General features: G+C 43.3%; 2 protein-coding genes across 5 annotated transcripts; one reads left to right on the top strand and one right to left on the bottom strand.

Annotated features, from left to right (window-relative positions):
- Positions 1-4226: 4226 nt before the first annotated feature.
- Positions 4227-7447, bottom strand: LOC117413512 (transmembrane protein 177-like). Of its 4 annotated transcripts, none has more exons than XM_059032579.1 (2): positions 7201-7447; positions 4227-6543 (listed from the first exon to the last, which is right to left on the bottom strand). In XM_059032579.1, exon 2 carries the CDS (start codon positions 6506-6508, stop codon positions 5573-5575), a length of 936 nt encoding a protein of 311 aa, XP_058888562.1. In that variant the 5' UTR covers positions 6509-6543; positions 7201-7447; the 3' UTR covers positions 4227-5572. The 4 variants fall into 4 exon arrangements, with proteins under 4 accessions (XP_058888562.1, XP_058888561.1, XP_033878649.3 ...); XM_059032578.1 differs by having other exon boundaries at positions 7186-7446; XM_034022758.3 differs by having other exon boundaries at positions 7238-7446.
- A 1842-nt stretch (positions 7448-9289) lies between these two features.
- LOC117412466 (ras-related protein M-Ras) lies at positions 9290-25276 on the top strand. Its single transcript, XM_034020922.3, has 6 exons — positions 9290-9487; positions 14015-14220; positions 19379-19532; positions 21074-21173; positions 21898-21977; positions 23877-25276. Exons 2-6 carry the CDS (start codon positions 14028-14030, stop codon positions 23974-23976), a joined length of 627 nt encoding a protein of 208 aa, XP_033876813.1. The 5' UTR covers positions 9290-9487; positions 14015-14027; the 3' UTR covers positions 23977-25276.
- Positions 25277-26333: the final 1057 nt, after the last annotated feature.

The raw sequence follows: 26333 nt of genomic DNA, 5'->3' as shown, positions 1-26333 counted from the left end.
CTTCAGTCATAGCCTTTACTCATGTGATAACTGTTTTTAATTAGCATGTAAGTCACATGATTTGATACCCCAATGCCTCCTTGTTTACCGAGGTTATACAGTTTACAGTTTCTTCATGTTATTAATCTCCTAACATTATTATTATTATTATTATTATTATTATTATTATTATTATTATTATTATTATTATTATTATTATTTCTTAGCAGATCGTAAGCAAATACATTTCAAGTGTTACAATACAAGTAATACAATAAGAACATGTCATGAATGCAATCTGAATGTAATGTGTCAACCCTGGTAATGCCTATTGTATCTCCTGGTCATTGTTCTCATGTTCCTGTCCACTATGTCCCTCGTGTTTGTAATTTCTGCATTAAAAAAAAAAATTGGGGGAAAAACATGTGAAAGTATAATAACGTTGCTTTGAAAGTATTATGACTGTTGTATTGGTGATGCATTATGGGTTCTTTAAGCGCCCCTTTCGGACATTAATAGACTGTCTTCCCGTACATATTGAATTACTACTTACCATCGACCTCATTTAATACATGAATTATTCTTGTTTGTATTACTGACCTTTGTCTTGATCATATCGGATCCTACTCATGATGTACAATGAAAATGACCAACAAACTTAGACGGGGGAGAAACCAGAAAATAGAAAGCTTAATAATCCTGTTATGCGCGGAGAGCCTTAAAAATCGACAAATCTCAAGAGAATTAATATCAGCTCGCGACAAACGGGTAGGAAATCTTACACATGTAACAGTTCGTTAGGGCCGCTATTGTTTTCTCGTGTAGTTGAGTGAATTGTCAGTTTTTCCTAACTATCATAGGACGGTCTTACTTTCACGCTAATGAAGAAAATGAAGTGGGGTTTTCAGTATGAACTGCTGCGCGCCTCCCATGAATTATTTCCATTGGTGCAGGTGGTTCCCCGCTGCATCATGTATGTTCCGACCACGTTGTAGACATCGCGGCTGTTCAGTGGAAGCAGCTTTCTTTCTGCTTATTTCTGTTAACCAGTTTATTTTTAGTATCTAGTCAGTTCTTCGCACTACTTCCCCCTTTGCCTGTCTTGTGCTAACAGTTCATCCTCACGCAGCCCGTTGACTCAGTTGCCTGTTAACATCTTCATACGCGTTATGAATCTCAGCTTCCTCTTTCATTTTATAAATCAGACTGTCAGCACAAGGACGGCTCTCTGAGCCCCACAACGCGGCTCTTTAAACCACCGTCACAATGCAAGTGTTGAAACACATAACCTGCGTTTAATGAGGACAGTAACACCATAGCGCTGTGCAGTCTGGTTACACTTTCTTCCCTTTTGCATGTGTTTGTTTGTTTCTTATGGCTCTTGGGCTATGTGGTCCTCAGTAAGACTCTTTCAGTCAATAAGGCTGGGAGAGTATCTGTATTTCAATATCTTGATATTCAGCAAACTGCTGCTGCTGTCTGTATCTTAACTGCAGTCCAGTCCAGTTATTTCGATCCCTTATATGTGTCCCCATAGTAAAAAAGAGACAGGTGGATCAGCAAGCCACGTGACGCTGCACTGTTAACACACAGCCAGGTACCAGTCTGACTGGATAGTAAATCTAAATCTGAAAACAGAAATACAAATTAAAACAGCTGCTTATACTGAACAACAGCAACGTCCACAGCGTGCTCATCTAGAGCAGGGGTGTCCAATCACAGTCCTGGAGGGGCACTCCACTGCAGGCTCAACAGGGACAATGAGACAATGAGCTACTTCAGGGTCTGCATGCAGGGTAACCTGGTTCCATTAAACAAATTAGAACTGGTTGGAACAAAAACCAGGAGTGGAAGGGCCAGCTTTGACCAGCCCTGGTCTAGAGCCTAGAAAACAGCAGGGGAACAACCTGCATCAACGCAAACACTGTTCAAACGTTCTTTAAATATCCTGAAATCAGCACATATCAAAGCTTTGTGAGCCGGCCCCATTACAAAACGCTATGTTTCCATTGCACTTGATGTGCCTAAAGGGGTGATGAGTTTCACTGCCACTCGTTAGTCTGCACCTGGAATGGTAATGCACCCTGGTCTTGATATTAAAGGGATACCTGTACACCACGTTCATTTTCTAATATTGAATGCCTTACCTGTTTGAAATGCTATTATGTGAGTTTGCACAGTGTATTGAAAGTATTTAGCATTGGACTTTAGTTTGCTGGTCACGTGATGCAAGGGGGCACACGAGAGGAATTGACAATTCCAGCAGTAGAAGGGTTAAACTTAATTTAATAAACTTCCATTATTTATGTAAGTTATAGAGCTTTTAAGAAAATAAACCTCACTTACAACATCTGACCATTGGGTGGCACTGTGCATAAGTTAATCCCTTTACCTGTCCTAAAATAATAACATAACTATCTTTCACCGCAATAGTGTTTTTAAAGACATAGTGTTTACACCACAGTGCTTTCTCATTTCCCTCAATGCCTGTACGTGTCTGAAAACAAGACAGCAGATCGCTGTTAGAGGGCAGACACGGCTAGTCTCTCTCTGTGCCTCGTCCTGTGTTTCTATAGCTCTGTTGATAAAGAGCTGTTTAGTATTCTGTAATAAAATATTGTTTCTGGCTGGGATTCATATTAACCTAATTGTGTCAGTCACTGTGATCAATTGCTCGTCTTGCATTGCAGTTCAGTGCTGAATGGAACTGTCAGGGACACAGTGCTTTCATGTGTTTATCAATTATTCGATACCAATTTTATTGCATTTTGCATTCAAATATACGGTACAGTACTGCTGACAGTGCCAGCCTGTGAAAAGGGGAACAAATACCTATGCATGTCATTCAATCACAATGGAGTGCGACTCCTTTAAGAGAGCTTTAGCGACACCTACTGGCAGATTCAATGCCATTGTTATACAGTATTAAATAGCAAAACTAAATCTGATCATTTTTCAGAAATATCAGTAAAACCTTCTCTGATGTTTTCCACACTCAATGACAAAAACACGGTCTCACTGTCTTTAGTATAGAGCAGTTTCACAGACAGCTCAGAAGCCTAAAGCCAGAATCGCTTTTATGCCGAGCAAATGTGACGCCTCCCTCGGGGTCCCAAGAGAAGTTCAACCTCTTTGCACAGCACGGACGCAAACTGGCACTGTCTAGGCTGTGTGACTCATCCTGCACTCCCCGCGGATGAGCCACTCGGGGACCCTTTGCAGCGCAGTTTAACCTATGTTTATAAACAGTCCTTAACGTTTTGACAAGTGCTTTTTTGCACACACCAAGTTCACTTGTACCTTAACTTGTCAACAAACTGGACCACCAACAAAGGTACTGGACCGTTAACAAGAGTGCATGAAAGAAGTAAACTGTGACAGCACAGAACTGAATTGTACATGCTGTACAAATACTGTAGTTTCACTTCCCTTTCATTCATAAGATTCACATTGTTTTCTTAATCCATGATATCTGATCCCAGTTTACAGAACACAATGTGCAGAATAACACAATGTGCAGGATAACACAATGTGCAGAATAACACAATGTGCAGGATAACACAATGTGCAGAATAACACAATGTGCAGGATAACACAGTGTGCAGGATAACACAATGTGCAGGATAACACAATGTGCAAAATAACACAATGTGCAGAATAACACAATGTGCAGAATAACACAATGTGCAGGATAACACAATGTACAGAATAACACAATGTGATGGATAACACAATGTACTGGATAACACAATGTACTGGATAACACAATGTGCAGAATAACACAATGTGCAGAATAACACAATGTGCAGGATAACACAATGTGATGGATAACACAATGTGCAGGATAACACAATCCCAAACCAGGACTTTGTTTTTCATCCAGAGGGGCTGATTCTCCAAACCTGCATATTTATTACAAAAGGAACTTGAACTCCCAGTGCACACAGTAACTGTGATCTGTGCGGGTTGGGCAGGGTCTACTGTGTAAAATACTGTTATTAACTTGTAAGGCCCTGAACAACTTGGCACCAACCTATTTAGGAGAACTGCTTACCCCATATATCCCCAATCGTAATCTTAGATCCCTGAATATGGGATTGCTGGTAGTCCCTAAAATAAAGTATGTTAAATGGGGAGGAAGGGCTTTTTGTTATAGAGCCCCACACTTTGGAATGAGCTGCCAACACATGTGAGGGAAACTGAGACTCGATCTGTTTTTAAAACCAGACTAAAAACATATTTGACTGAGCTGGCATTTTTATAATATGTATATGTATGTATGTATGTATACATTTATATATCTGTTTTAGTTTTTATTGTTGTATCTGTTTGTATTTTATCTGCATGTTATATCTATCTATCTATCTATCTATCTATCTATATATATATATATTTAATTTAGTTATTGGTGATCACATTATATATTTCTTAAACTTTTTTCATCTGACATGTTTGTTTTGTTTTTCTAAGTTTGACTGTTTTTGTCCTGTAAAGTGCTTTGAGATCCACCTGTATGAAGGGTGCTATATAAATAAACTTTGATTTGATTTTGATTTAAAGGAAAAGGAAAAACAGCGAATGATGTGGCATGGTGTTGCTGTCTCATTCATTCATTCACATCTCTGTTTAGTTTGACTGTGGTGATCTACCACAATAGAATTTGAGACAGGGCTATAAATAGCAATTGCTAGATGTTACACTACTGTACCATAAGAGGGTTTTACACACCACGGAGTCTACTGAACTGATTTTTAAATATCTTTTAAATAGAGTTTTTTTTTTAAATCCGCCACTGTTGTGATGTATTAAACAGAATCCCTTGTGTCAATAACCCATTGATATTTAGCCATGTGCTTCACAGAATCGCACAGCAGGACACACACAGCTCCTCGTAGTGGTTGCTGTGCGACTGGCCAGGGCAGAATTAGGACAAATAAACACCATCTGACTCGATCCCTGCAGGACCCTTTAACCTTCTTCAGAGAGCCTCAGCGTGGCAAGGACATACCCAACAGCATTCCACCTGGTCAGCCGAGCACGCTCAAAATAACCCGAATACCCAGGAATCGCAGCTTCTTCCAGGAAGTGCTTTAACCCTGCAATGCACAAGCATTTTCAAATGGGAAAAGCTGCTTTATTTATGGGACTAGATTCCGTTTCTTGTAAAAATAACTACCCCCGCCCTCCCCTTCATCCCGAAACACATAATGTATTGCAGATGAAAAATTCTGTCTTGTGAGGCTGGATTTAAAAAATAATAATATAGAGCGGTGGCTGAGCATTGCATCACATGTGATCCAGAAATGGACATTCAAGTTGAAAAACTAGAAATACGTGTTAGCTAGGTGGCTATTTCCTTAACACCTTTTGTACATTTCTAATAAACACAAACAAACAAACAAACATCAGTGTGTGCTGTTTTTAAAACTGAAAGTAGAGAAAGAATCGCTTATGTGGAACAATGATTACTCGGTGACTATTAAAATCCACGACTTCCCTGGAAGTCAAGCACATGTTAACATTTCCTTACTCAATATAAAGGCACATTCATGTGCAATGTTCATATATGGAAGTCTGTAGCGTATTTCTTCTCTTACTGCTTCTGCTCTTCTAAAAGGCTGACGATCGCTGCTTTTCTGGATGTGTACGGCGCATGTTTCAATCTGATCCAGTGCGTGGGGAACAAGTTGCCACTCGGGGCGTACATCTCCTCTCCGCTCTTTCCCATCAAAATGCGAAGAATCTTGTTTCTGGACAAAATTTTATCATAAAACTCGACGCCGCCTCTGGCGTATTCTTTGGAAATACCGGCTGCCTTTCTGTCTGATCTATAATCGAGCCACTGGCTGACCGCGTCAGACGAGAGAAAGTAACAAGCAGCCCCAGAAGCAGCCACGGCTAAGTTCAGAAGCCCACGCAGTACCACAGGACCAGTGTACAGGCTGAAGATTTGCTTGATGGCAACCGCAGAAAAGCAAGTGCCAGCTACGCACACCGGAGCCACCGCTGCATGCAAGACGGGACCCCCGCTTTCCAAACCAACGACCTCTCTCGCAACAGAGAATTTCTGCGCCTCCGGGGAAAAGGTCAAGGCTTCCTTGAGGGACCTGCCAGCGCTGCTGTCCCAGTCTACTTCCTTCCCGTTTATCAGGACCACCCTGTTGGTGATCCCTCCTGCATCCTCGGCAGTGCTGTTGAAGTTGGCAGGGATGCCAACATGAGCACCGGCAGGGGTCCAGGGTATCCCAGCTCCCACCGGGTGGAAGCCAAACGCTGCGAACGCGCTGTAGCTCTGCGGAGAGCTCACCCCTGCATCCTTCAGGACCTCCTGGAAGGTGCTCTGCAGCTTGTCTGAAAGGCTGACTGGCTCCCCTTTGTGCCAGGCCTGGTAGAGCTTTCTGTAGGTTTCCTTCGGAAACACATGGTATAAAATATTGACAGTGAATATCCCCCCACAAGAAGCTGCCAGCAGCCCAGTCCGGTACTTCTGCACAAACAGGGTCAGCTTTCTGTTCAACTGGCCAGTCATTTTCAGATGCTGAAAGCACTACACAGAGATCTGACCTGCAGACAACAACAAAAACAGCTCGTTATGTTCCATATTTATTTCAAGACACAGAATTAATATAATCATGGTTTGTATGATCTGCTCACTTCGTGCACGGACCAGACAATAATAAGCAAGGCTACAGGACTCCAAGCAGATTCCGATTTCTTCCAAAAGTACAATTCAAGAGCTGTAGGTAATGCCACTGCATCAGAATTACATGCAGACTGTGCTTCTCTGCATTATGCAATGGTAAATATTATGCAGGTATTATTCCAAAGGTATGAATTTAAAACCCAAGCGAAGTGCACTGTTTTCACAATGTATTCCGTTTGCCTCGTATTCTTAATAAAAATGCATCATCTACTGTAATCAACAGGATGATGACTGGAGGTTCTGTCTTGGGGCGAGGCTGATCGATTAATAAATAAATACATTAAATGCACGTCACAAAATCAATAGTAAAACTATAACCATCCTTTGGAAAACGAGTATGTAAGTAAACTACTTATACAAAAATGCATTTGCATGTGAAAAAACGAATTAAATAATATAGAGAGAGAGAGAGTTCTACAAAAACATAAACGCGAAGAAGCACAACGTATTCAAAACTTGTCCCAATGACTTCAAAAATGTTAAATACATTGGATTTGAATTACCGGTAGTTTCCTTACAATTGGGTTAAATATATAGGTCGACTGTCCTACAAACCTGACACGCTTGCACAGCCACAAAACGTAAAGCAGGATGTTCTCTACATGGCCAAAGCACGACAGTCACAGCCCCGCCTACTTCTGAGCAATCTCTCTTTAAGGTTTTCTTTAGTTCTTCTTTCTTTGTCTCCTTTCTCGTTTATCTTTTGGCAATTGTTTTTATGTATGATATTTTCTATTTTGTTATTGTTAAATATATAAACAGTCAATAGATTCAACGTCTTTTTTTTTTTTTTTTTAATAAGGATTACATAATTAAAGTAGCTTTGGGTAAAACACACAATCTGGAGCTGCTGACTTCATCCAGAAGGTTTCTGAATTGAGAGAGTTTGCTGCTTCCAGAGATTCCAGCCCTGCCAGTCTGACAGTGCGACCAGGGCCAGGAACTCCTTCCAACTCCACTAGAGGGCGCTGTGGTTGATAATGCTGAAATCCAGTGAGAGCTAGGACTATGGTGCGTTCACGACAGTTTTTTTTTACCGGCTAGGTCGCAGACGGGAGTCACTGTCTGTGCAGACGTAGTGAGGACAGCTTTGGTAGATAGAACCAAGGTGGAGGTGGTGTTGAGAGAAATTCTAATTGCAGAAGAAGTGGATGCAATCGAAGTTCCCTTTGTGCTCCACCAACTTCATAATTTACAGCATGATCAGAAAATGTATAGTAGAAACAGTCCCTGCTATAAAGAGATAATATAAACGTATGTTTTGTGATGTGAGAGAAATTAATAAGCATTATAACGGGCAGGACTCCCCCCTCCCCCCCCCCCCCCCCTTCTCCTTAATTCAAAGTAGGTTATTTCCTGTCCCTGATAGCCTTTCATCAATAACCAATTACACCTGCTGAAAATAACAGAGCGGTTTTAGGTTCATTGCAACCGTTTAGCATTATTTTATTTTTTTACATGTTTAAACCTTTAGAATAAATATCTGAATATTTGAAAAGTATAATAACTGTGTGGAAAAAGAGTCAAAGCATTTTAGGCAGCAGTGTGGAGTAGTGGTTAGGGCTTTGGGCTCTTGACCGGAGGGTCGTGGGTTCAATCCCTGGTAGGGGACACTGCTGCTATACCCTTGAGCAAGGTACTTTACCTAGATTGCTCCAGTAAAAGCCCAACTGTATAAATGGGGTAATTGTATGTAAAAAAAATAATGTGATATCTTGTAACAATTGTAAGTCGCCCTGGATAAGGGCGTCTGCTAAGAAATAAATAATAATAATAATAATTTGTATTACAAATCATTCATAAGCTAATTAATGCCATGACTCGAAGGCGATTCACACCCGCTGACTCGGTGGCAGTAGCACATGGAGTGAGGATTGGATCTGGTTGCCTACACACTTCTTTATCAGCCAGCGCTCGTCTGTTGTTTTGCGCCGCGGCTGCTCCAGCGCAGAACCTCTTGAGAAGCTGCGCGGCTGTGCAGACTTTTAAGTGAGTCGATGCGTGAGCTGGTGAAGTCTTTTCCGGCTGAGTTCACGCAGACGATGAATTTGGATAGCTTTTCCGCAGAATCTGCGCAGACTGAGCAAAGTCTGCGTATCGTGAACGCACCCAGTGGCTGCGTTCACGGAGATCATTCTACGCAGATTCTGTGCAGAATCTGACCAATTTAGCCAATGGGTGCGTTCAAATTGGTCAAATTCTGTTCAGAATCTGCGCATAATGATCTCTGTGAACGCACCCAATATTCTAGCAGGACTAAAGCCTTGTCTAGTGTACAGTTCATCCGGGCACCTTAAATGCACCCGGAGCCTTATTTGACACGGTAGTCCACCTTAAATCAGGGTCGACCGGGCATGGAACAGTCCACTTTCCAGAGTAAGTGTACGCCCGGTTTAACAAACGTCGGTGTAATAGGACATAATACCATAAGAAACACGCTGATCCCTGAAATACAGTTACAGTTCCTAATAAATCAATGCCATTTTTCAGGGAAACTCCTTGTCTGACGAGCGTCGTTGAGCGATGCACGCCTGCGGGACTCAGCGCACCCCTATGAGGTCGTTCTATTTATAGTGTCAGCTGGTGCAATATAAAGACTTGTGTGTGTTCGTTTCATTGCGGAGACCAGAGGCTGGCCCTGGGGTTGGAGCAGATCGGAAGTGGAGTTCTGAGACGGGATTATCATTATCATCATCATTATTATTATTATTATCATCTTCTGCCTGTGAAAGAAAGCAGGCTACGTGATGGCTTCGGCAGGTTTCGGGAGGGGTTAATTGGGTTGCGGTTGCATACTGTAATTCGGTAAGTTATTTATTGATTCAAAAAGCTACAGTGGGCGTACTGTAGTGATGACAGAGATGGAATGAACGGCACTGCACTGCTGGTATATTCAGCTTTTTTTTCGATGGGTTTTGCTGTGTTTTTGAGAATCTTTTAACTACCGTATGTATTGTATTATCATCATCATCATCACAATAACAACATCAATAATAATAGTAACAACATGTACTGTATTAAATTGAACAAATATTTGTATTGCTTTTATGTTTTATTAAGTTCAAAGTAAAATAAAGAAATATCAAAACAAAACAAAGTTGCAGCATTATTTGAAAAGTTTCGGCTCTATAAACCGAAACTCTCCAGGTTGCTGATGTTTGGTCCAGAACCCTTGCTGTGATGTTTCGTAATTCATAACCACTCTGTATTTGTAATGCGTGTATGTGTTATTACTAGACCAGCACAGCACCGGAAACAGGAAGAGTAAAATACTGTGCAAATGTCTTTTACTTTTCTTTCTACAGTGCGTTTTTGATTCCTAATTCGCTGGCCAGAAATGAAAGGCGCAGTTGTGTATTTAGAAATGGCTTGTTTTGAACTGAATCAATAGGCCCACACTGCGCTATGCTTTTCATTGCTATTGACTGACAGCGAGCGAATGGTAACCCAAAATCCCAAATGTGTCTTCCGTGAACGCCGTTTCAGCACGCAGCGTGACGTGCGACGGTACCTCCTAACAGAAAGGCTTGCTGTTATTGAACCGATGTTAAAATTGCACATTGTGTCCACTTGGCAACAGTAACAAGGTTTCAGGGAAACGAATTCAGCAGTAAACAAGGCGGCACCGTGCAGCAGCAGCGGGAGTTATGAGCAGTCCTGGAAGGGCTCCGTGGGGCTGTTCTAACAGTGCTGCGCTGTATATAGCGGCCGTGTTTTGTTTTCGGTCAGTGTGAAATACAAATGTAGCTGTTGGCAGTGTAGTGGCCGTGGCTGAAAGCTGACACAGTAGTCTGTAATACAGTGATGTGATACAGTAGCCCCAGAGGCAACACAACCAAGCTTTTGTTATGTGCAGCTACAGTCAGGCAGTGAAAATGATGGGGTGAACGAGTTCATGGCCCACGACTCTGAATGCCTTAGTTGTGTCGTGAGTGTTAAACCGCTGGACACAATAGATAATCCATCGTGCCTTGAATATATAGAAACAATGCTCCTTGTTACCACAAACCTCAAATTATAAATAGGAGCGTACAGCATTGTACTGTTAACTGTTCAGTGTTAGTGGAAAGGGGATTCTAATTCAGTGAGATCCTGGCTGCTCTTCAGTAGTGTAGTGCATTCTAATTCAGTCAGATCCTGGCTGCTCTTCAGTAGTATAGTGCATTCTAATTCAGTGAGATCCTGGCTGCTCTTCAGTACAGTAGTGCATTCTAATTCAGTGAGATCCTGGCTGCTCTTCAGTAGTGTAGTGCATTCTAATTCAGTGAGATCCTGGCTGCTTTTCAGTAGTATAGGGCATTCTAATTCAGTGAGATCCTGGCTGCTTTTCAGTAGTATAGTGCATTCTAATTCAGTGAGATCCTGGCTGCTCTTCAGTAGTGTAGTGCATTCTAATTCAGTGAGATCCTGGCTGCTCTTCAGTAGTATAGTGCATTCTAATTCATTGAGATCCTGGCTGCTCTTCAGTAGTATAGTGCATTCTAATTCAGTAAGATCCTGGCTGCTCTTCAGTAGTATAGTGCATTCTAATTCAGTGAGATCCTGGCTGCTCTTCAGTACAGTAGTGCATTCTAATTCAGTGAGATCCTGGCTGCTCTTCAGTAGTATAGTGCATTCTAATTCAGTAAGATCCTGGCTGCTCTTCAGTAGTATAGTGCATTCTAATTCAGTGAGATCCTGGCTGCTTTTCAGTAGTGTAGTGCATTCTAATTCAGTAAGATCCTGGCTGCTCTTCAGTAGTATAGTGCATTCTAATTCAGTAAGATCCTGGCTGCTCTTCAGTAGTATAGTGCATTCTAATTCAGTGAGATCCTGGCTGCTTTTCAGTAGTGTAGTGCATTCTAATTCAGTGAGATCCTGGCTGCTCTTCAGTACAGTAGTGCATTCTAATTCAATGAGATCCTGGCTGCTCTTCAGTAGTATATTGACAGAAGGTGTTGTATTTTTTAGCTCTGTACCCAGGGCTGCCACTCTGGCAGGATCTCCCTTTGTGCTGGGGTACTGCTGCTTCTATCCAGTCCTTAGAGCTGAGAGGACTGAAGCACAAGGAGCTTAACTTAAGTGACTTCCGTAATACCAGGTTTGCCCACCTGTGCTGCAGTGTTGGCCTGGTGTTGCCATGGCATGGTCGTGCAGGGTTCACACCTTCAGCAGTAACTGGTTTAAAGAGGTAGGCAGAGGATCGCGGCCACCAATGCAACATTCAGTTTCATCCCACAGATGCTTAATTGTTTTGCATGATTTATGAGTTTAGGATACTTTGAACCTTTTTCGTGCTAAATACATTTCACAGTGTTTGTGGAGTGGAGATGAACACAACAGGTTAAAGTGTTGTATTTTACAAAACTTTGTGAAAAGTTTGTGAAGCAGGCTCATTGACAGTACTTTGGGGTTTGTGAAGCAGGCTCATTGACAGTACTGTTTGTGAAGCAGGCTCATTGACAGTACTGTTTGTGAAGCAGGCTCATTGACAGTACTTTGGGGTTTGTGAAGCAGGCTCATTGACAGTACTGTTTGTGAAGCAGGCTCATTGACAGTACTTTGGGGTTTGTGAAGCAGGCTCATTGACAGTACTGTTTGTGAAGCAGGCTCATTGACAGTACTGTTTGTGAAGCAGGCTCATTGACAGTACTTTGGGGTTTGTGAAGCAGGCTCATTGACAGTACTGTTTGTGAAGCAGGCTCATTGACAGTACTGTTTGTGAAGCAGGCTCATTGACAGTACTGTTTGTGAAGCAGGCTTATTGACAGTACTGTGAGGTTTGTGAAGCAGGCTCATTGACATTACTTTGGGGTTTGTGAAGAAGGCTCATTGACAGTACTGTGAGGTTTGTGAAGCAGGCTCATTGACAGTACTGTGAGCTCGGGGCGGTGTTCGCTAGGATCTTGCTCTTAATGGATGGTTTTGCTTTAATTGCTGTTCCCAGGAGTAGCATTGCTTTTCCTGCTCTTGGCTCTGGTGTGCTGTTGCTTGTGTTGCGAGAGGAAGCTGCCTGTTTCCTGCCATTGTGTGCTGAAGGAAAAGCAGTTGTCAAAGTATGAGGCCATTTCCTACAGGGCTGAGAGCGTTTTACTAGGGGTTTGTCAGTCTTTACCCACAGGGTATTATCACAAAGCTGTTCTGTTGAGAACATCAGTTAGCATCAGGATGATCTGTCGGACTGCTGGGAGTTTAATGTATAGATATTGTAACAGAGCCGCTCTCACTTGCGTTCATTTGCCCCTTTTAAAATGAGACCAGCACACAAAACTTAGAGCTTACATGCACGTTTAATAATACACAAATAAACAAAAACAAAATAAATACCTAGCTCCTTCGGAGCACCAGCTAAACGCTGGAACAGCCCTGTCTAGCCCGGGACAGCTAAGCCGTTTGCCCAACATAAAACACAATACACAGTTTTACAAAAATGCACAATATACCCACAATTTATGCCCCACGAAACGAGTATAGGAAGCTGGTGCTGATTTACAATTATCTGCCAACTGCTAAAACAATTAAACAATACAATAAAAAACCACTTAACCCACATATGCACATGTTTTTAGCAGGGATGATTTAACCCCCTCCCTGCTCTGTTACAATATGTATTGAGGAGAAGCTGTTTTTTGAAACAAGCTTGACGAGGGTGTGGGAGTTGAGCAAGGGTGTTGTGTACTGTGTTCCGGGTCTCGTTCTGTGGAGTGCCATGACACTGTTTACACTACGGCAATGCAGGAACTTCAGCAGGAGTCATCTGAATAAATGCTGAACTTTAAAAAGACTCAGAACATTCCGTCTTTTTATTATTTTATAATCGAATACACGTATTTACTTCCATGTGAGGCCTGTTTTAATCTTTGACACAGAAAAAGCTGATTTGGGTCTGTAGAAATAACCAGTTTTGCCCAGTGTATTATTATTAATGGGAACATTATTATATTATTGGAAAAGCCACAATTGCAAAGTACAGTAATCCATGTGTCTAGACCAGGCTTCCTGGCCACCTCGCTGCCCTGCTGAAGGCTCAGAAAAGCTCCCTTTCTGTAGCATGTACAGGCAATGGTTCGAGTCATCTGGAATGCATTCAGATTGATCCTGCCACACCAACATGCATTAGGGAACCCTCATAATGAGACTGGCTTATGTGTGCTTTATTACTGCTAAGCAAGGTGCACAATGGTGTTTATTTATTTTTTTAGCCTCTAACTCTAAAGTGTTACAGTTTAGCAGGTGCGGTTGAAGAGCCATGGAAAGCTCTAATCCATTGGCTAATAGAGACATCAGAAATACTGATGAAAACAGGCTCCCAGGAGGAGGAGGTTAATTGTCCTGCTGTGTTTTGTGTTGCAGGTGTATTGTAGCCATGGCAACGAGCGCGGTTCCAAGCGACAACCTTCCTACTTACAAACTGGTGGTGGTGGGGGACGGGGGCGTTGGGAAAAGCGCGCTTACCATTCAGTTCTTCCAGAAGATCTTTGTTCCCGATTACGACCCGACGATAGAAGACTCCTATTTGAAACACACAGAGATCGATGGGCAGTGGGCAATACTTGATGGTGAGTTCCTTTATCTGCACACCATAATCTAACCTTATTAACAGGTGTCTCGCTAGCCCTAGGATTTTAATTATGGTGCTGATATCTGTATAGCAGATTTAATAAGGTACCAAATGGCAAAACAAACAGCAACTGTGATAAATTGCATGCAGTGTTAGAAGAACATATTTGCACACAGTCATCATAGTTCTTGTTATGTAGTACTTTTTAAAAGGTGTACTGAGGATCCATTATAAAAGTTTCCCATAATAAAAGCACAGCAAAGTGTAATAAAGCACAGTGAAAGCATGGGTAAGCATTGCTAAGCACAGGGAGGTATGGTAAAGCATATTAATAAACATGATAAACCATGGTAGGAATGGTAAATGCATTGTGTAGCCATGGGAGAAGCACGGTAAAACTATAACAATACAGTGGTAAACTTTTATAAGGGATGTCAGTGGAGCAATTGATATTTAATTCTAGGCTAGGTTCAAGTCCTGTATGGAGGTCCTCTCTTTTGGGGGGCTATGCACAGCACAGTGAGCAGTGAATACGGGTGGGCGGAGGGGTTGGATCAAGTTGCTTAATTGCATAAGAGACATAAAGCACTATAGTTCTAAATACAGGTCGTACAATACAGTAAATAAGCAATGAAATGAAACAGCATTTACTGTTGCAGCACATCAGATTAAACGTAGATCATTCCTGGATGAGGTAAGGATGTGTTGAAATGTAATGCTGTTGGGAGGTTCACATTGGGGTTGGGCCGCAGTAACTGGTCTGGGGTTGGGGGGTTCACATTGGGGTTGAGCTGCAGTAACTGGTCTGGGGTTGGGGGGTTCACATTGGGGTTGAGCTGCAGTAACTGGTCTGGGGTTGGGGGGTTCACATTGGGGTTGGGCTGCAGTAACTGGTCTGGAGTTGGGAGGTTCACATTGGGGTTGAGCTGCAGTAACTGGTCTGGGGTTGGGAGGTTCACATTGGGGTTGAGCTGCAGTAACTGGTCTGGGGTTGGGGGGTTCACATTGGGGTTGGGCTGCAGTAACTGGTCTGGGGTTGGGGGGTTCACATTGGGGTTGAGCTGCAGTAACTGGTCTGGGGTTGGGGGGTTCACATTGGGGTTGAGCTGCAGTAACTGGTCTGGGGTTGGGAGGTTCACATTGGGGTTGAGCTGCAGTAACTGGTCTGGGGTTGTGGGGGTTCACATTGGGGTTGAGCTGCAGTAACTGGTCTGGGGTTGGGAGGTTCACATTGGGGTTGAGCTGCAGTAACTGGTCTGGGGTTGTGGGGGTTCACATTGGGGTTGGGCCGCAGTAACTGGTCTGGGGTTGGGGGGTTCACATTGGGGTTGAGCTGCAGTAACTGGTCTGGGGTTGTGGGGGTTCACATTGGGGTTGAGCTGCAGTAACTGGTCTGGGGTTGGGAGGTTCACATTGGGGTTGGGCTGCAGTAACTGGTCTGGGGTTGTGGGGGTTCACATTGGGGTTGAGCTGCAGTAACTGGTCTGGGGTTGGGGGTTCACATTGGGGTTGAGCTGCAGTAACTGGTCTGGGGTTGTGGGGGTTCACATTGGGGTTGAGCTGCAGTAACTGGTCTGGGGTTGGGGGGTTCACATTGGGGTTGGGCTGCAGTAACTGATCTGGGGTTGGGGGGTTCACATTGGGGTTGGGCTGCAGTAACTGGTCTGGGGTTGGGAGGTTCACATTGGGGTTGAGCTGCAGTAACTGGTCTGGGGTTGGGGGGTTCACATTGGGGTTGGGCTGCAGTAACTGGTCTGGGGTTGGGGGGTTCACATTGGGGTTGAGCTGCAGTAACTGGTCTGGGGTTGTGGGGGTTCACATTGGGGTTGAGCTGCAGTAACTGGTCTGGGGTTGGGAGGTTCACATTGGGGTTGAGCTGCAGTAACTGGTCTGGGGTTGTGGGGGTTCACATTGGGGTTGGGCCGCAGTAACTGGTCTGGGGTTGGGGGGTTCACATTGGGGTTGAGCTGCAGTAACTGGTCTGGGGTTGTGGGGGTTCAAATTGGGGTTGAGCTGCAGTAACTGGTCTGGGGTTGGGAGGTTCACATTGGGGTTGGGCTGCAGTAACTGGTCTGGGGTTGTGGGGGTTCACATTGGGGTTGAGCTGCAGTAACTGGTCTGGGGTTGGGAGGTTCACATTGGGGTTGAGCTGCAGTAACTGGTCTGGGGTTGGGGGGTTCACATTGGGGTTGAGCTGCAGTAACTGGTCTGGGGTTGTGGGGGTTCACATTGGGGTTGAGCTGCAGTAACTGGTCTGGGGTTGGGGGGTTCACATTGGGGTTGGGCTGCAGTAACTGATCTGGGGTTGGGGGGTTCACATTGGGGTTGGGCTGCAGTAACTGGTCTGGGGTTGGGAGGTTCACATTGGGGTTGAGCTGCAGTAACTGGTCTGGGGTTGGGGGGTTCACATTGGGGTTGGGCTGCAGTAACTGGTCTGGGGTTGGGGGGTTCACATTGGGGTTGGGCTGCAGTAACTGGTCTGGGATTGTGGGGGTTCACATTGGGGTTGAGCTGCAGTAACTGATCTGGGGTTGGGAGGTTCACATTGGGGTTGAGCTGCAGTAACTGGTCTGGGGTTGTGGGGGTTCACATTGGGGTTGGGCTGCAGTAACTGGTCTGGGGTTGGGGGGTTCACATTGGGGTTGGGCTGCAGTAACTGGTCTGGGGTTGTGGGGGTTCACATTGGGGTTGAGCTGCAGTAACTGGTCTGGGGTTGGGAGGTTCACATTGGGGTTGGGCTGCAGTAACTGGTCTGGGGTTGGGGGGTTCACATTGGGGTTGAGCTGCAGTAACTGGTCTGGGGTTGGGGGGGTTCACATTGGGGTTGAGCTGCAGTAACTGGTCTGGGGTTGTCTTTCTTCTGCTGGTGTTTATTGTCCTGCTTGATCTTAAAGGCAAGTTACAATTTCACATTTTCAAATGTATTTATTAAACCAGGATATAGAACCCTTAAGATATACATCTCATTTACCAAGGGGGTCCTGGCAAGAAATATAATTATATAACCAATGGGGGGAAAAAGAGACCAAGCATTCAAACAGGACAAAAACCCTTCAAACAATCCTAATAACAGTAATACAAAATTAAAAGCATAACAAAATAAATATAAAACAATTCCAATTGACAAGATCCTGGTCATAGTCAGTATTTACAGGATTTGCAACAGTTAGCAAACTGACCTGCTGTTTGAGATTTATATCAAAACATTCCCCCAGTATTGTTTATAGAAGTAACATCTCTGGACTTTATCAGCTGAGAAAGTGAAGTGTGTGCTAACCCCACTTACTGTAGATCATCACAAGACACTGACCGCTGGCACAATTCCCCAAACACCTCAATAGTGTGCAGCTGAATATCTGTATTTACTGAAGTATGAAACGCTGCAGGTACTTAACGTATTGGGGAGCTAAGAGTTAACAGTTCATTAATAAAATAAAAATAATTAAAAAAAAAAGAAACTGTCCCACAAAATAACTGACCAACTTTAATTTGTTAAACCAAGTTTCTTCAAGCCTGTCTGTTCTGCTTCTGTGATAAATGCCTAATTGAAAGTAGGACCTAACTAACCCTCAGGGGTTACACAGTGTTACAGGAAAAAAAAACAAAAAAAACCTGGAACTACATGAATCATGTGGTGGAATTGCATTGTATTGAGGAGTGACGTGGCAGCTGCTACAATTCAACTGTTCATGCTGTACGGCCTTGTTATTCGGGCCTGGCAGCCAGTTATCCAGTTAAGGCAGAGCCAGGAAACCATAGACCCATCTGCTTCTCTTCCATAGCATGTAAAACCATGGAATCAATCGTAAGAGGGAAACTAGACAAGTATCTCTACAGCAATCTATACAGCAACGGCATCATAACAGGGCGCCCCTGCCTGACCGACCTCGTACACTTCTTCAAAGAAGTCACTGCAATGATGGACAAAAAGAGCCAATGATATCATAGACTTACAAAAAGCCTTTGACAAAGAGCCATGTGAAAGGCTAATCCTCAAGCTGCAGTCTGTGGGAATAGAAGCTAGTGCATGCAAGTGGATACAGAACTGGTTAAAACAGAAGAAGCAGAGAGGAGTTCACATATTTATTATTATTTTTTTTAAATAATTTAGTCATCGCCAATGGTTTTTACCCTGGTTTTTCTCCCCAGTTTGGCATACCCAATTATTATTTTTATCCTGGTTCACCGCTGCAACCCACCAGCAACTCTGGGAATGGAGGCTGAAACACGCGTCCTCCGAAACATGTTCCTGGCAATCTGTCATTTTTTCGCAATGTGGATCCATAGCGAAGCCGCCAGACCTATAGTGCCGGGGGACAACACAGATCTGAATGGCTCCACTGCAGACCCGCAGGCACCCTATCAGCCACAGGGGTCGCTGGTGCGCGGTGAACTGTGGATTGCCCTGCAGACCTAAGCCCTCCCTACCCGGGCGGCGCTCGGCCAATTGTGCGCCGCCCCCTAGGAACCCCCGGTCATGGTCGGCAATGACATAGCCTGGATTTGAACCTGCAATCTCCAGGCTATAGGGCGCATCCTGCACTCCACGCAGAGCGCCTTTACTGGATGCACCACTTGGGATCCCCAGGAGTTGACATAGTTAACCCAAACCAATACTTTAAGTGCAGTACAGAAACCAGGACCAGAGGACACAGTTGAAACTAAGTGGAGATAGAAGAAAGGGATGATCTACTGTTTTTGATCATTATCATTTTGTTATGAAATTATTTTCTAGGAAATACCTTTAGCTGACATATTTTCACAATTGGCTTGTATGTATAACCTTTTGAATGAACATGTTTCTGTTTTAGACCTGTATGAGACACTACAGCTACTGTAATGTAAAAGTAATTCAGCTTGCAATGAAAGGCACAGATTTTCCGTTCAGAGTTTACCTCGGCAGTTTGTAAGCATCAAAGGCACCGGTTCTCCTGCACTGTACAGCACTTAAGATTTACAAAGCTGTTGAATTTGGTATTCTGCATCATCACTCTCTATGCCTTTCAATTGAACCTAAACAAGCGATTGCAAATGTGCTTTCTCTATGGTAAGTCCTCCTAACACACTTGCTCATGGACAGGCTGTACAGCTTGGACATGCTTTATTTGGGATGGCAGGATCTCTTCATGGTGCTCTTCTTCTCTTCTCTCCCCCAGTGCTGGACACTGCTGGGCAGGAGGAGTTCAGCGCTATGAGGGAGCAGTACATGAGGACGGGCGATGGATTCCTCATAGTGTACTCGGTGACAGACAAAGCAAGCTTCGAGCACGTTGACCGATTCCACCAGCTCATTCTCCGAGTCAAAGACAGGTATGAACAGACAAAGCAAGCTTCGAGCACGTTGACCCATTCCACCAGCTCATTCTCAGAGTCAAAGACAGGTATGAACAGACAAAGCAAGCTTCGAGCACGTTGACCCATTCCACAAGCTCATTCTCAGAGTCAAAGACAGGTATGAACAGACAAAGCAAGCTTCGAGCACGTTGACCCATTCCACCAGCTCATTCTCAGAGTCAAAGACAGGTATGAACAGACAAAGCAAGCTTCGAGCACGTTGACCCATTCCACAAGCTCATTCTCAGAGTCAAAGACAGGTATGAACAGACAAGCAAGCTTCGAGCACGTTGACCCATTCCACCAGCTCATTCTCAGAGTCAAAGACTGGTATGAACAGACAAAGCAAGCTTCGAGCACGTTGACCGATTCCACCAGCTCATTCTCAGAGTCAAAGACTGGTATGAACAGACAAAGCAAGCTTCGAGCACGTTGACCGATTCCACCAGCTCATTCTCAGAGTCAAAGACAGGTATGAACAGACAAAGCAAGCTTCGAGCACGTTGACCCATTCCACCAGCTCATTCTCAGAGTCAAAGACAGGTATGAACAGACAAAGCAAGCTTCGAGCACGTTGACCGATTCCACCAGCTCATTCTCCGAGTCAAAGACAGGTATGAACAGACAAAGCAAGCTTCGAGCACGTTGACCCATTCCACCAGCTCATTCTCAGAGTCAAAGACAGGTATGAACAGACAAGCAAGCTTCGAGCACGTTGACCCATTCCACCAGCTCATTCTCAGAGTCAAAGACAGGTCAGAGCAGGGTGTACTGCATGCTGTGGTATTACCACATCATTGAAAAAGTAGCAGAACGAACACACACACTGTTCAGACGTGGTTATCAGCTTTAAATCTTGTTCAGCATCCCAAATACCTGCTTGAAACACTGATTCTCAATGCTACTTACTCCAAACTGAAAAGCTCTCACAATAATGTTAACAAACCAGAAATAAACAACTTATGTTTTATTTAGGGCTTGGAAATAGTATGAAGCTGTTTGTTAACGATAATTTGGAGCTTTGAGAATCGATTGTGCTTTGCTCTGTAAGAGACCTTGCTGTTCAGTCTGTTCCTGTGTGCCCCTTGCAGAAGTGCAGCCCAGTGATTTCTGTCAGCCAGGAAGCATTTCCTCTAGGGATGTCCCTGTGTGAAGCGGATCAGGAAGCATTTCCTCTAGGGCTGTACCTGTGTGAAGCGGATCAGGAAGCATTTCCTCTAAGGCTGTACCTGTGTGAAGCGGATATGCCATGCTGCTTGTAGTCTGCTTGCATCAACTTTACACAGCCAGTCTCTGTGCTAGAAAGTTTCTGTTTTCTTCTAAAAATTCTCTCTCTCTCTCTCTCTAATTCTACACACACACTGACTGCCTTTGCAGTGTTCATTATTGTCAGGTATTGGGTATTCATTCCCCTCTCTTAGTGGCAATGCACAACATCACCTTTGAGTGTTTGTTATTAATTGGGGTCTCTTTAACCCTGATGCTGATATGCCTGTACATATTCTTCTCTTCTCCAGGGAATCCTTTCCAATGATACTGGTTGCCAACAAAGTAGATTTAGTGCACTTAAGAAAAGTTACAAGTGAGCAGGGTAAAGAAATGGCAGCTAAACATAACGTAAGTACAGCATGCTTCATGCACCAGCTTTTCATTTGTTATGGAATTTATCAGAAGTTGAATAAACCCACACCATCAAAAAGGGGCCGGAGTTAGGGGCCGTCTCAAAAGTCCATCATTTATTTACTGATCAACTATTGCGATTGTTCCTGAAACGTATTGATTTTGGATCTGCGTGTTAACCAACAGATTATTTCATTTTCTGGAAACTTAACTAGAAATAATACAAATATACCTTTCTGTTAGATTTGAATGTTTTAATCATTTCACAGCATTTTCTACATACCAATCGCAGTTTAGTTCCCTGCCAAACTTTTGTAGCCCTGATATCTGTCAGTATAGATATGAGTTATATGTAGACACTTGATGGCATTCTATTATATCAGTAATACACACAGAAGGGTTGCTCTTATCAGTGTTTTCCAGGATTATGAGGCAACCTGAAATACAGCTATAGACTGGCCACATGAAACAAGGCACAGCATGGCTGTGAAACCTGGCTGACTGCTAATAGTAATAGGACTCTGTATTGAAGCAAGGGCTACAGCAATTTTAAAAATGAGTTTATTCCTCTTTGACAGTTTGACTTGCTTGAAATCATCTTGTAATAGACTCTGCATGTTTTGATTCGAAGATCTGATTTCATCATTTGCCAATAGATCTGGAAGGAGAATTTTATCCAAATGATAACTAATGTTTCTTTCTGCTTTTTCATTGTTTACAGATTCCGTACATAGAAACGAGTGCTAAGGACCCTCCAAGTAATGTTGACAAAGCATTTCATGACCTTGTCCGGGTAATCCGGTAAGTCGCCACTCTGCAGATCTGTGCTTAAACGCGGATGAGTCTAATCGGTTAAACGCGGATGGGTCTAATCGGTTAAACGCAGGTGGGTCTAATCGGTTAAACGCGGATGAGTCTAATCGGTTAAACGCGGATGGGTCTAATCGGTTAAACGCGGATGAGTCTAATCGGTTAAACGCAGGTGGGTCTAATCGGTTAAACGCGGATGGGTCTAATCGGTTAAACGCGGATGGGTCTAATCGGTTAAACGCGGATGGGTCTAATCGGTTAAACGCGGATGAGTCTAATCGGTTAAACGCGGATGGGTCTAATCGGTTAAACGCGGATGAGTCTAATCGGTTAAACGCGGATGGGTCTAATCGGTTAAACGCGGATGGGTCTAATCGGTTAAACGCAGGTGGGTCTAATCGGTTAAACGCAAGTGGGTCTAATCGGTTAAACGCAGGTGGGTCTAATCGGTTAAACGCGGATGGGTCTAATCGGTTAAACGCGGATGGGTCTAATCGGTTAAACGCGGATGGGTCTAATCGGTTAAACGCGGATGAGTCTAATCGGTTAAACACAGATGGGTCTAATCGGTTAAACGCGGATGGGTCTAATCGATTGCCTAAATGACTAGGGATCTAAATGCCATTTTCCTGCTTATAAATCTCAGCATTATCAGTGATCTGAAAATGAAGCATCTAGCAGTGCACATCTGTCCCCTTTAATTTATTTATATCTGTAAAATTCTGTACGTACTTATATAGGTACAGTATTTAGACCCCCTGACTTTGAAATCAACTAATAGACCACTGAATGTGTGATGTACGGAAAGGGTTTAAAACTAACAAAAAAGCATTATTCAGGGTTGGGGGAGACCGCAACCCCGAAATCGCACCTGCTTCCACTCTTTAGTTGACATTGTGCTTCTGGAGCGAAGCAGTGCCAGATTCCATGATGCCAGTGCAAGAACAGTGCCTGCCTGGTCAGCTGCTGCTTCCAGCATTGAGAATACGTTCCTGCAGTGTATGCAGAACTGTGTGTGTGTTCATATTTATTCATTTAAAACACTGACTGTTCCTTTCCTTTTTTATTTTTAGAGCCCCTGCTCTGCAGCTGCTGATTTGTAAATTGTTTTGACTTTCTTTCTTTTTCCCTTTTTTTTATTTTTTGTTCTGCATGATTTTAAAAACCACAAACAGCTGGTTTCACAGATTCCGATTAGCACAGCCTGACCTGAAGTAATATTGGATAGTCCAAGGTTTGTGCTAATCGGGGTAGGGAAACTAGCTGGAGTAGTTTGTAACTTAAAAGAAAAAGCTCATGAAACTGAGACTCATTGAATGAGTGTTTATTACTGGGATCAGATGCCTCCCGCCGTTGTAACCGATGAGGCCGGAATGAAATGGAAGTTTGTGATGCTGCAATAGATTGGGCTGGTGTGGTGAATGGCAGTGGCAGTACTTGCTGGGGATTCCTGCACAGTATTTTAATCCTCAATAGCAATGTGAATATAACCCCGTTTCCTGTAATGTGATGAGTAATTGTCTGCAGCACTCCGTGGGTTAAAACTGGAATGAGGAATATGCTAGGAAGTCAAGACATCCCACAATAAGTCTTGCTTTGTTTTTAAACATGGTTTCCATTGGGTTTCCCTTTCCAGCTTATTTCATTGGAGGAGATTGTATCCGATATCAAACACAGGCTGTCTGTGTGTGTCTGTCTGTGTGTGTCTGTCTGTGTGTGTCTCGCTGTGTGTGTGTCTCGCTGTCTGTCTGTCTGTGTCTCTGTCTGTGTGTGTCTGTCTCTCTGTGTGTGTGTCTGTGTGTGTGTGTGTGTGTGTGTGTGTTGGAAAGAAATGAAAGAATGGAGAAAGTAATCCAAAATAAATAATCATTGGCTCCTTGTTTCTCTTAGGCAAGAAATACCAGAGAAAAGCCACAAGATGAAAAAGAAAAGGAAGTGGCGTGGGGAGCGAGCGGGCGGCTCCCACAGACTGCAGTGTGCCATCCTGTGACAGAGCAAAGCAGGCATCTCGCTTTACAAAAACAAAACCATTGGAAGTGCCTGCTGCTTCTAACTGAGGATGAGAGAGAGAGAGTGCCAGTCTCGCTCCTCCAGCTGAGCTGTCCTGGCCACAGACAAGTGTCAGCATTCACGATGCAGTATTCCTCAAGGAGAGAAATATGAAGTAACATGCTTAAACCGGTTTTATAAAATTCAAAACGATTTCAGGTGTTAGATTATAGTCTAACTGTCCTTACAGCGAATGCACCCTCTTGGTTTTTTCATCACTATCCAGCTGAAGAAGGATTTGTAGCTTGAAACAGTCTGATACAATCACATTTGTGTACCTGCATTATCATTTTCTTATTTATATAATCACACACACACTGTACTTGTGAATCTGTAGCCATTTCAGGGGGCAGCTGTTTTGAAGAGACTGCTATTCGAATGCCCCCGTTTTCACATTTTACTCTGAAGAAAAGTAAACGAACACTGGAGAAAAAAAAGAATGTGGCTATTTGTATTAGGGTTTAGAACAGTGCCAAAAAAAGTGAAGTGAAGTGAAGTGAAGTGAAGTGAAGTGAAGTGAAGTGAAGTGAAGTGTGAACGTCACAATGAATTCCAGCAGGCGTGGGACTCCAGACATTGTGTCAAATCTTGGAAAGCTGCCAACATACAACCTACAACTTCACATTTAACAAGACTGTAGTTGTATTTTTGGCGTGTTGGAAGTGTGCAAAGTGTTTCATTGCATTTTTTTTTAAAGTGATGAAGCGAAATGGTGTAAAGTATTCTTGAAGTAAATACTATACCGCTCAAACAGGTTTTAAATGAGATCAGAACAATGAACTATTTCCAGACTTTCATAGATATATTGATACATTTTGTATGAGATGCAAAAAAAAAGGTAAAGCTGACAGCAAAGGACTGTGTTTCAAATGTATGTGACTCCCAAACCTCTCAACTGTTCTATTATTAATAGTCTTGTTTTTGTTGTTGTTCTGTGACATCATTTGCATTTTAGTCAAATTTCCTTGAAGGCATGGCTGTTTGTTTGTTTGTTTGTTTGTTTGTTTGCAGTACATGATGGAACAAAGTGAAAGCAAGTGATCATTCGTGTGTGCTGTAACAGGAGCCCTACCTCTTGGCAGGACTGGCTGGCAGTGCAACCCACACAGCTGAGCCTCCCTCTTACATACTGGGTGTGCTCTGTTTGTGTTCGGGACCAAGATGAGGTTCAGAGGCATGGGGTTTCCAAACAAGTTTGGAACGTTTCTTTTGTATCAGTAAACTCCTTTTTTGTTACTCCATTCAGTTTCAATTGTGATTTTATAATTGGCACTCAAGTTCATAACAGCGGGGGACACAAAAGCAGCTGCTTGTTTTAATCCGTGCCGAGGTCGTGCAGTGCATGGAGCAGCATTTATGCATGAGTTTGCAACATTTCAACCTATTTCATATTTCCATTTGTGCACGTCCAGCAAAGGCAGATATCATACAACAAAACTGCAATGAGAGGTTTGGTATGTTGGTATGCTTTTATTAATTTCCCATTGATGTGCCGATGTGCTGTACTACTTCCCAAATGCAAAGGCATGTTCAAGCAGCAGAGTCAGGGAAGTCTGTATTTGCCACATACAGTGTAAAGCCTTCATGCCTGTGATTGTGTGGGGGAGCCAGGAGGGTCAGTTAGATACTGCACAGCAAACACAGCTTTGGTTGATCCTTCCAAATGCATCTCATTTTCAATGCAATGAGTTCCTGATGTAGAGGGCTTTCCAACGTGCAAATGTTCCTTCTCGTAATACCGTCAATATTGCCACTCAACTGGGTTAGGCAAGTGTGGTGCCTCAATATAGCCATTGTGCTGCTCATGAAGACTGCTGTATATTCACAGGAAAAGCAATCTGCACTTCCTCAGATGGAGGTTGCACTGGGTTAGGACGTATATTTATGCAGATTCACATCAGTTACATGCTGTGAAACATTTGATTCTACAATGGCCTTTTATTTGTAGCTTTTTTGAAGAAATGTAAAATGAGACTGCATTAATGTTATCAATGCTGGAGCTAACTGAGAGTACCACTGCGAAGCATCCAGTACAGTGAACACATGCATTTACAGGGCAGCCGGGTTTGTGCATGAAGTATCTTTACAAACGTACAGGGTCAGGGTCAATTGCTGTTTTCAATTGAAATTCCTTTTTAAAATAAATTCCCAATTCCTTCAATAGAATTGGAATTGGAATTAGAGCCACAATTGTTGGGCTGTCCAGCTGCTTTCATTTGATGCCAGTTTAATTGACGACCAGTGACTTTGATTTAAGGAAGCTGTTGCCACTGCAAGAAGCTCATTTTAACAATACTG

The sequence above is a fragment of the Acipenser ruthenus genome, chromosome 10 (assembly GCF_902713425.1).
Source record: "Acipenser ruthenus chromosome 10, fAciRut3.2 maternal haplotype, whole genome shotgun sequence".
NCBI classification, from domain to species: domain Eukaryota; kingdom Metazoa; phylum Chordata; class Actinopteri; order Acipenseriformes; family Acipenseridae; genus Acipenser; species Acipenser ruthenus.
This window is presented reverse-complemented; position numbering and strand designations above follow the sequence as displayed.

Coding starts and splice junctions, on each gene's coding strand:
- LOC117413512 (XM_059032579.1), bottom strand. CDS start 6,508: ATGACTGGCCAGTTGAACAGAAAGCTGACCCTGTTTGTGCAGAAGTAC.
- LOC117412466 (XM_034020922.3), top strand. CDS start 14,028: ATGGCAACGAGCGCGGTTCCAAGCGACAACCTTCCTACTTACAAACTG. Junction 19,533..21,073: donor ATTCTCCGAGTCAAAGACAG/GTATGAACAGAC, acceptor TCTCTTCTCCAG/GGAATCCTTTCCAATGATAC. Junction 21,978..23,876: donor GACCTTGTCCGGGTAATCCG/GTAAGTCGCCAC, acceptor TGTTTCTCTTAG/GCAAGAAATACCAGAGAAAA.